Genomic DNA, 9,035 nt, shown 5'->3' on the forward strand with positions numbered 1-9,035 from the left:
GCCACAGGCCCCAGCTAACCTATGGGCTGGTTAGACCAGGCAGTTACCAAAAAAGGGGAAAGCCCCCTCAGGCCCCAAGCTCCCGGACTGTGGCCCCTCACCAACGCCTCGGGGCACACAGCCTCCGCTCTGCTGTCCTGCCCACAGCTCCCCTGCAGGGTACCCCGTAAGCTTCTGTGCCTTTTCTTCTGCCTTAAGCGCATCTTTTCACTGCCCCGGCCACGCCCCCATCCATCCGGTCACCCCGCGGACAATCCTGTCTCCCCACGGACAGTCCCGTCACCCCACGGACAACCCGGTCACCCCACGGACAGTCCCGTCACCCCACGGACAACCCGGTCACCCCACGGACGATCCCATCGCCCCACGGACAATCCCGTCACCCCCAGACAGTCCCGTCACCCCACGGACAACCCGGTCATCCCACAGACAAGAGCAGATAGAATTGCTGTACCACCTTGGTCATCACTGCTCCATATTATGCAATACTATGGGAAGTGTGCACATTCTACTCAGAAATGGAGATCGGTGACACACATCTAACATTCCCTAACAATAGATACAGGTAGTCTAGTATTTGCTATGCTAAATAAATCCAGAATGGATTCTACTTATTTATAATATATATTTTAAGTCATACACTAAATACATTAAAAAATATACTGAATACATTGAATACTATATTACATTAAAAATAATACACTACATAAGATAATATATTAAATAATCAAAATAAGTATACCATACATTAACAAGTAATATTAATAATTATTTATATAGCATATCCTTTTATTAGCATGTCATATATTTATCATATATTTATATTAATATGTATTTAATATATAATATATACTTTTAAAATAATCACAAAAACGATAGTGAAATATTTGTAGAATTTTGTTATAAATCACGTTAAAACCATTATATCACGTATTGAATCAATCACTGGCTCAGTTTTAAAAATGTGAAATACCTCAATTTCCATCCCTGGTTTCACTGCTATTTCCTGATCATTCTTAAAGGTTACTGACACTGACTTTGGGATCATATCAAAATTAATCTCTGGTAGTCCAGTATATTATTTATTTGGACTTCAAAATATGAATGCGTTTCACTGGGGAATGTCTTCTCATACTTCAATCTATTCTCTTAGTGTTTTGCTTCCGTTTTCCCTTTTAATTATAGTTCTCACTGATGGCGATAAAAGATAGGAACTCAGCAAAACATCTTCACTTTAGATATTAGCCCAGCAGTCTCTAAAGTGTGGTCCCCTGGTAGTCCTTACCTAGGCAATCATTAGACATGCACATTTCCAGGCCCCGCTCTCCCCCAGACCTTAGAAAATCTGGCAGCTGGGTGTGTCCCCCCACCAGGGGGATTTTAAAGCCCTCCAGGCGGTGCTGATACTTGTGGAAGCTTTAAGAACCACTGCGTTGTGTTGGAATGACACTGAGACACAAATGGATGCTGTTATTGGGAGCTCTTAAGAAATGTGCTAATTGTGTTTCTTGGTTGTCTTTTCTCTTTGTATGGTATACGTGGTGGAAGAAAAAAATTGGAAAAGAAGGATAGTGAGGAAGCAATTCAAATGACGGCAGTATGACAATCATGAGATTGTCACGCTGTATTATAACCAAATAACCACCTCACAGGGTCTAAGTATTTTCCTCAGCACTGTGGTGATCTCTGAGGGCCGTATGGAATTAGCACAGATTACAGCCACCTCAAGGGAACTAACATGGAATTCATAAGCTTTGCTTCCTGCTTGAGGAAAAGTGCATCAAATAAGTCATGAATGTTATTACATGCTGTGCTATTTTTATTTTCATGATTTAGTCTATAAGTGCCTTAGGGTTTAAAAAGAGAAAGATCATATAGATAGTAGGATGATCATGAAAAAACTTTTCATCAAAAAACATTTGCTTCAGGTGTAAAATGTAGCTACAGTTGACAGAATAGAGTAGGACACTTCAGAAGGGGTGAGTGTAGAAGCAGGGGAGTAGAAGGTGCAGTAAAACTGGAAGGAATATCATCGAGCATTTTAGGATTATGTTGATGTGGGAAGAGTGTTAATAATTTAAGCTAGGGCTATGAACCTTATATCTACAGTTAAGAGGAGAGGGCTTTGAATGGTTTTATGGACTTCTGTTAAATTTCCTGTGAAGCATGGGTTGAGTGTGGGTGGGTGTATTCTGGCTGAGTGTGGGTTGAGTGGGGGAGCTGAGTGTGTATGAAGGTATTTGCATGTGTATAAAAATGTTTTGTTTACTAAGCTTTTATTCTAGTCTCTCAGAAGTCTAATTCTTCCCCAAGCATACAAACCAGGGGTATCAAGCTTAGGGTGTTAAATATTTTAAGGTTATGCTACTTTAGGGGACCATAACAGACCAGTTAGTGGCACTTGTACAGTGAATATATATAAAAAGTACAACATAAATGCAATTTTCTATCTATGACATTGTATTTGAGGGAGAGCACCATAATAGTTCTAAGAGCAGTGAGAATAAAGCAATTTAGAGACAATTAAATTATTAAAATTCATAAACCTCAAGTCTTTAAGAAGGCCTACCATTTGAGGGGCACCCGGGTGGCTCAGTTGGTTAAGCATCTGACTCTTGATCTCAGCTCGGGTCATGATCTCGGCGTCATGAGTTCAAGCCCCGCATTGAGAACAATCCAGGAAGGCTTATCATTCGGGCATTCCTATTTCTTGATTAAGAAGACCCACACAATCACCCTCTTAAATGCTCCCTTTACATCTTTATTCCTAAGTGTGTATATAAGGGGGTTCAGCATGGGTGCGATGATCCCATAGAAGAGGGACACCATCTTGCCCCGGTCCTTGGAGTTGGGGGATGGTGGTTGCAGGTACATGGAGATAGCAGTGCCATAGAAGAGTGACACCACAATTAGATGGGAGCCACATGTCCCAAATGCCTTTCTCCGGCCTTCGGCCGACTGGATTCTCAACACTGCTCGGGCAATAAAAGCATACGATACAAGGATGAGGGTCAGGGGTAGTAAAAGAAATAGCACACTGATAAAGAATAGTTCAGCCTCGTTTGCTGTTGTGTCCACACAGGACAACTTGAGCAGAGCAGGGACTTCACAGAAGAAGTGATCCACTTCTTTACGGCCACAGAGCGGCAGCTGAAGGGTCAAGGTGGACTGCAACACTGAGTTGCCAAAGCCGCTAATCCAGGATGCGGCCGCCAGCTGGAGGCACAGCCTCTGGTGCATGACGACTGAGTAACGGAGAGGCCGACAAATAGCGACAAACCTATCCAAGGACATGACGGCCAGGAGAAGGCATTCAGTGGCCCCCAAAGCTAGAAACATGAAAAGCTGGGCCACACAGCCGCCATAACTAATTACCTTCCTGGTGCTGCATAAATTGACCAGCATTTGTGGAACTGTACTTGTGGTGTAGCAAAGGTCCAGGAGTGACAGATTGGTAAGAAAAAAGTACATGGGGGTGTGGAGTTTGGGGTCCAGATGAGACACGGCAATTATCGCCAGATTGCCAAAGATAGTCAAGACATAGGAAACCAGGAACACCACAAAGAGTGGGAGCTCCAGCCACGGTCGATCTGAGAAACCCAAGAGGATGAACTCCCGGGGGGTGCTCGCGTTTACCCCCTTCATGATCGGTGGTTCAGCTCTTGGTTCCCTGCAGTAGAAACAGTCATGAAGGTAATAATTACACACTTATTTGCTGTCGATTGGTCATAATTACTTTGCTAATAATCTGCCTACGTTACAGACTGATAGCATCCATAATGTGAAAAAGTACTGATAAAAATATAAATATCTTCCCAAGTATTTCAAAAGTGTTTTTATATTTGTAACAGCCTATTAGCAGAATGAATTTCAAGACTTTTTATAGCATATCATCAGTTTCCACGTTTGCAGAGTTTATCCTTCGACCTTTTATCACTTTGCAAGTTCATTATTCTCAGTTCTTTCTGCCTAGGTACCTACTATTAGGTAGAACTTGGCATAGTTTCTGCCACTGGAATGTATTCTAATTTCTCCTTAATGCCACGACATTCCCTGTTAGTACGAAGTAGTCAAAATTGTTTAAATCTCACCCCTCCTACCCTAAAAAAAAAAAAAAAAAAAAAAAAAAAAATAGACCGTACCTAGCAACTTATCAGACTCAATTTAAGGAATTATATCCTTTTACTTTTAGAAGGTCAGAATTCGTATAGGAGTTTTTAATAATGAGGAACTTGAAGTCCAACAGGTGTGGTGGGATCATACCTTGTCCAGTCACATTACCCTGGGAATGTTTCTGATCCTCTGATCTTCAGTCTCTTCGTGTCTACAGTGAAAATAAGAATGCTTGTCTAGGTTGTCTCGATGTGAGACATAGCTGCACACAACTGTCTCAACACCGGCCCCAGAAACAGAGCAGTGCAGATGAAGGGCGCTTTCACGACTCAAGGTCTCCGAGGTGCTCAGAGAGGAATTACATATGATTTGCCCAAACTTCCTTGGGTTGCCAATGAGAAATGGCTCTGTCCATTGAAAAGTCACCTTCCCATTTCCTCCTTAACTCCCAAAACATCAGCCTGAGACACAGGGGTCATTGTAACCATCGGCTACGAAGTAACGTGTCACTTTTAGTGTCAGCTGCCTGGCGCATGTCTGGTCCACCCAAACACAGCCACCACGTTCAGGAGAGGGTGACAGTGACACAGGAAGCCTGAGGTGCTCTGGGCAGAAGCTCCATAGAGCCCTGCGTGACCTATAGGTGTGACCAAGCCCGTTCTACCTGCCAAAAATCTCAACAGAACACGCGAAATTATTTGGCTACTTTAGCAATACCAGAATGTAAACTTTTCATGTTATTCTTGTTCATCAAAATGTTAGCAATGTGTATTTTAACTTTGCTTTATGTATTTTATAGACAATTAACCCACCCCAAAATATCCCCTCTCTTGCTCTCATCTGCTAAATCGAGATGCATTGGCACAGATATAGATGTGAAATGATGTTCAGTATCTTTAAGTGACAAAAAGTTGATTATTGAACATTTGTGGAGCAGGATCCCATCGATTTAAAAAAGAAATAGTAGATAGACATAGGGACACCTGGGTGGTTCAGTTGGTTGAATGCCTGGCTCTCGATTTCGGCTCAGGTCATGGTCCCAGGGTTGTGGAATCAGGCCCCACATCGGGTTCTGTGATGAGCATGAATGCTGCTTAAGTTTCTCTCTCTCTCTCTCTCTCTCTCTCCCTTGGCCCCTTTCCCCCAACTCACGCTTTCTCTCTGTCTAAAAAATAAATGAATGAATGAATGAATGAATGAAACAAATAAGTAAATCAATCAGTCAGTAAATAAAATTTACTCTCTGTCTTTTACTCTCAGATTGACCTTCCTTTCGTGGAAGACTTTGATCCCCCTGAGGGCACAGCTGGTTCCTCCTCAAAAAAGACAGGTGTATCATGTCAGGGCAACCAGATGCGGCCGACAGCGGGTGTCAGGATAAATTACATGTCAGTTGTTATTATTGCTTTGGATTTTCAGATTTCTATTTCTATTCTATTATTTCATGTTTGTTTGTAGTAGCCCTTTCGGATTTCATCCACGTGAGACTCTGAGGAGCACAGTGAATCAGTGGACTTTCTTCCAGGCCGGCTCTGTTCAACCCCAACCCAAGCTGCGAAAGTTCCATCAGTATGTCTCGGGAAGGAAAATGTATGCAGTTGTTTGCCTCGTGTCAAACAGCTTCAGCAGCCAATGTGATTTTCCTTTTAAGTCTTACCATCCTTCTTCCCTGTATGGGTTCTAGATAAATAGTTTTAAAGGATGCTAAAGCATCAAGAACACAAAACAGACATGAGCTGAGTGACTAGTGTGGAAAGTTTAGAAAGCAGCACGGGGGAGGGGGAGCTCTTCAGAGCTTGCCCCCCCTCCCTCCCCCCCCCCCCCCAGCTGCCCAGAGCACAGATCTATTCCCTCACAAAGTGCTGCAGCTGGTGCCTCCTTCTTCCTCTTCTTCAATGTGGAACACACTTTCAGATGTATTTAGAATTTTCAACAAACTATGTGTTTGTTTCTTTGTTTTTTTCTGTAAGCACACCCAGTGAAGGGGCCCAAGGTGGGGAGGGAGGGAGGGGTGCTTGAACTCCAGACCGTGAAATCAAGACCTTGGCTGAGATCAAGAGTTAGATGCTTCACCCACTGAGCGCCCCAGGAGTCCCTCCAAGGACTGTTGTGGATGGTGGTGCTGCATCTTTTGTTTTCGGCTGTCATAATCAAAGCCCATTATCTTGCAATTAATGGTATTTTAGAATTAGGAAAAGACGGTAAACATGCGATTTTCGGGTTTCTTGCCTGAAACCTTTTGACTCCCAGGTCAACTTTGCCTGTTCTCTTGTGTTCTGTTTGTTACTGTTACATGGAAACATTCTACTTTTGTTTCTAAAGGTATGGGAAACAATGGTGAACTCCAGTTTAACTAAAAGATTCTTCTTTAGGGGCGCCTGGGTGTCTCCGTGGGATAAGATTTAGGGCTTCGGTTCAGCTCGTGGTCTCACATTTTGTGAGTTTCCAGCCAAGTCACACTCTGTGCTGACAGCTCAGAGCCTGGAGGCTGAAAGGGATTCTGTGTCTCCCTGTCCCTGCCCCTCTTCCACCCCCTCTCACTCTCTCTTAAAAAAAAAAAAGTTAAAAAATGTTTAAAAGATTTTTCTTGAAAAACATTTGTGAATGACGTTGTAAAGAGACAAAGAAGAATGTTATTTCCGGGATTATTCTCTTGGGTTATTTCATAAAGTGAGGGCCTTTTGAGTAAAATAAAAGAACTTCAGTTTACCTTTGCTTTTTACATATTTCCAACCACATAGAATCGAATTGTATAAAAGTGCACCGCACGGTCTCAGGAGTGCTTCTGATGAAATTAGCTGATACAGGCACAACCTGAAAGCTGAGAGCTGGACACAGAGTTGGCTGGCTAGTTATCCTTCAACTGCAATGTATTTAAATACGCGAGTCATTTGTAAATGCCCAGTGTTTTCTTTGCTACAGTCCCATGTCAACATTCCATTAACGAGTCTTATTACCTTGGTTTAGATATTTAGTGAGAAAGACTCAAGTCAATCCTTACGGTAGCAAAAGGTGGATTCCTTTAGGGAGGAATTATTTAAAAATATATAACTATAATATATTTCATGTTGGATCAGCAAATTTATTTTTGGACATTTGGACTGTGATGTGAGGGGCCGGTGTGTGTGTATGCGTGTGTGTGACAGGAGAGAGCCGGTGAGCGAGCTCTGGGGTATTAGCGTTTTCCCCATCAATAGAAGCCGTAAAGAGCAAACATACAACAATTCCAAGCTGAACCTCATGAACCGAATCAAACTTTTGCAGTAGGGGCCGTTCAGCCACAGGAAATCAGTGCAGGGAGTGTGTCAACAACAAACAAGAAAACTGGCTCGAAATAGCACAACTTGTAGCAAGCATATACTTTCTGAAGTGCTTGGGTAATTAAATGAAAACAAAAGTCGCGCTGTGCATGAAGCTTGTCCAGCTTTCAAAAAATGGAAGGATGCAGAACAAAAGTACAATTCTGCCCGTGGCTTTGAGCGTGCACGTTATAAGCTGTTCTAGCCCATCCACGTCGTAAAGCTGAACGTAAATTTTAACTCACGGGATTTTCACTTAATGCCGTGTTTTTATTGCTTGTTTTTTTTTTTTTAAGTTAATATGAAGTCTTATGGCATACCTGCTAAAATTTTAGAATGTCTTCATTCTTAAAAAATGTCTTTTGCCCTCCTTTGCTCTAATGTAGATCACACCTTAGGAAACCTGGTAGCTATGTGTCAAGGCTACTGTGTATTTGACTTGTAATATACTTTTATCGTCTCAAAATCCATCCATTAGTTTTCTGCCCACACATCCCCAACCTCAATCTCACAGACTTTCCCCCCACATGGAGCAATCTCCTTGGTGCTGCTGTACCCAAATTTCCCCCAGAAACACCCCCTTCTCTCAAATGTCACCTCCATCTGACCTCAGCTGACTATTCCTCCCAGAGGCTTTCCGTGATTCCAATTCCGCTTCATGTTCTCAGTGTTAGGATCGCACTATTTGCCAACAAGTAGAACAGACAGACAAAAACCTAGGAAGTTCTTATCTGCATCTCTGCAATTGTATCAGATTTGCTCCCGATTGTTGACACACAAGCCAGGAGCTTGTGGTTGTGGCTGGTACCTTAAAGGCCACTGGGCAGATTCCCCTGGTCTGGAGTGAAGCTGCATGGACAGCATCTCAAGCTAATGCTATTCTCCCTGTGAGTAACAAGCATTCAACAGGGCAGCAAAGTAAAGTATTTTGATTATGCGAGCTACCAAGGGGATCAGAAAAGAGCACATCTGGGTTGAAGCAGAAGTTAATGGAAGGAGAATTTTAGAAGCTGCTGAGGGGATGCTGGCAAACTTTATCTGTGATCCTCTTAGAATGCCTGAACCCGGAGTCGGGAGCACTTGCCCAGATGAATACGCATGATCATCTCTTTGTAAACCTGTACATTGGTTGACCTCATATTGGTCATCTCACTGTGGAATTCTCTCCTCCCGTATCTGAGCTCAAACATTCAAAAAGATAAGGTTTGACAGAGTCTTGGAAGCATCTCTACGAGCTACAGAATGGGCAGAGGATCAAGACAAGAGAGGTAACAAGAGTTTTCCTTCCCAATCTGCCAGTAAGTCGTCCTACAGTTGGGGAAGTGAGTTAATTGCTTCAGATGTTAGTTTTATCCTTTGTAACATTGTGGGGTCGGTATTTCCTTCGGGCATAAAAGCTGTTTACTTTTAAGGTTTCTCAAATCATCTCATATGCCTAAGAGATAGGCTTCCAAATATCACACAGATTCCATCTTCTTGCTGGAGTGTAAGGATGAACACCGGGATTAATTTTCACACAGCTAATGCATTATAGTTTGGCTTAGCATAATTGACAAAGAAGTTTGCTAAATTTTTCTCCTGTTTAGGAAAGATTACTTTTGCAGGCAGAAAATGAACTTAGAT

The 9,035-nt window shown here is 42.6% G+C and overlaps 1 protein-coding gene across 1 annotated transcript; it reads right to left on the bottom strand.

The window, feature by feature from the left end:
• Positions 1 to 2,703: 2,703 nt before the first annotated feature.
• Positions 2,704 to 3,645, bottom strand: LOC106976323 (olfactory receptor 2B2-like). The gene has a single exon (XM_015073747.1). The coding sequence runs from the start codon at positions 3,643 to 3,645 to the stop codon at positions 2,704 to 2,706; it is 942 nt and encodes a 313-aa protein (XP_014929233.1).
• Between the last annotated feature and the right edge of the window lie 5,390 nt (positions 3,646 to 9,035).

The sequence above is a fragment of the Acinonyx jubatus genome, chromosome B2 (assembly GCF_027475565.1).
Source record: "Acinonyx jubatus isolate Ajub_Pintada_27869175 chromosome B2, VMU_Ajub_asm_v1.0, whole genome shotgun sequence".
Classification (NCBI taxonomy): domain Eukaryota; kingdom Metazoa; phylum Chordata; class Mammalia; order Carnivora; family Felidae; genus Acinonyx; species Acinonyx jubatus.

Excerpts from the sequence above, each read along its gene's own strand:
- LOC106976323 (XM_015073747.1), bottom strand. The coding sequence starts at position 3,645 with ATGAAGGGGGTAAACGCGAGCACCCCCCGGGAGTTCATCCTCTTGGGT.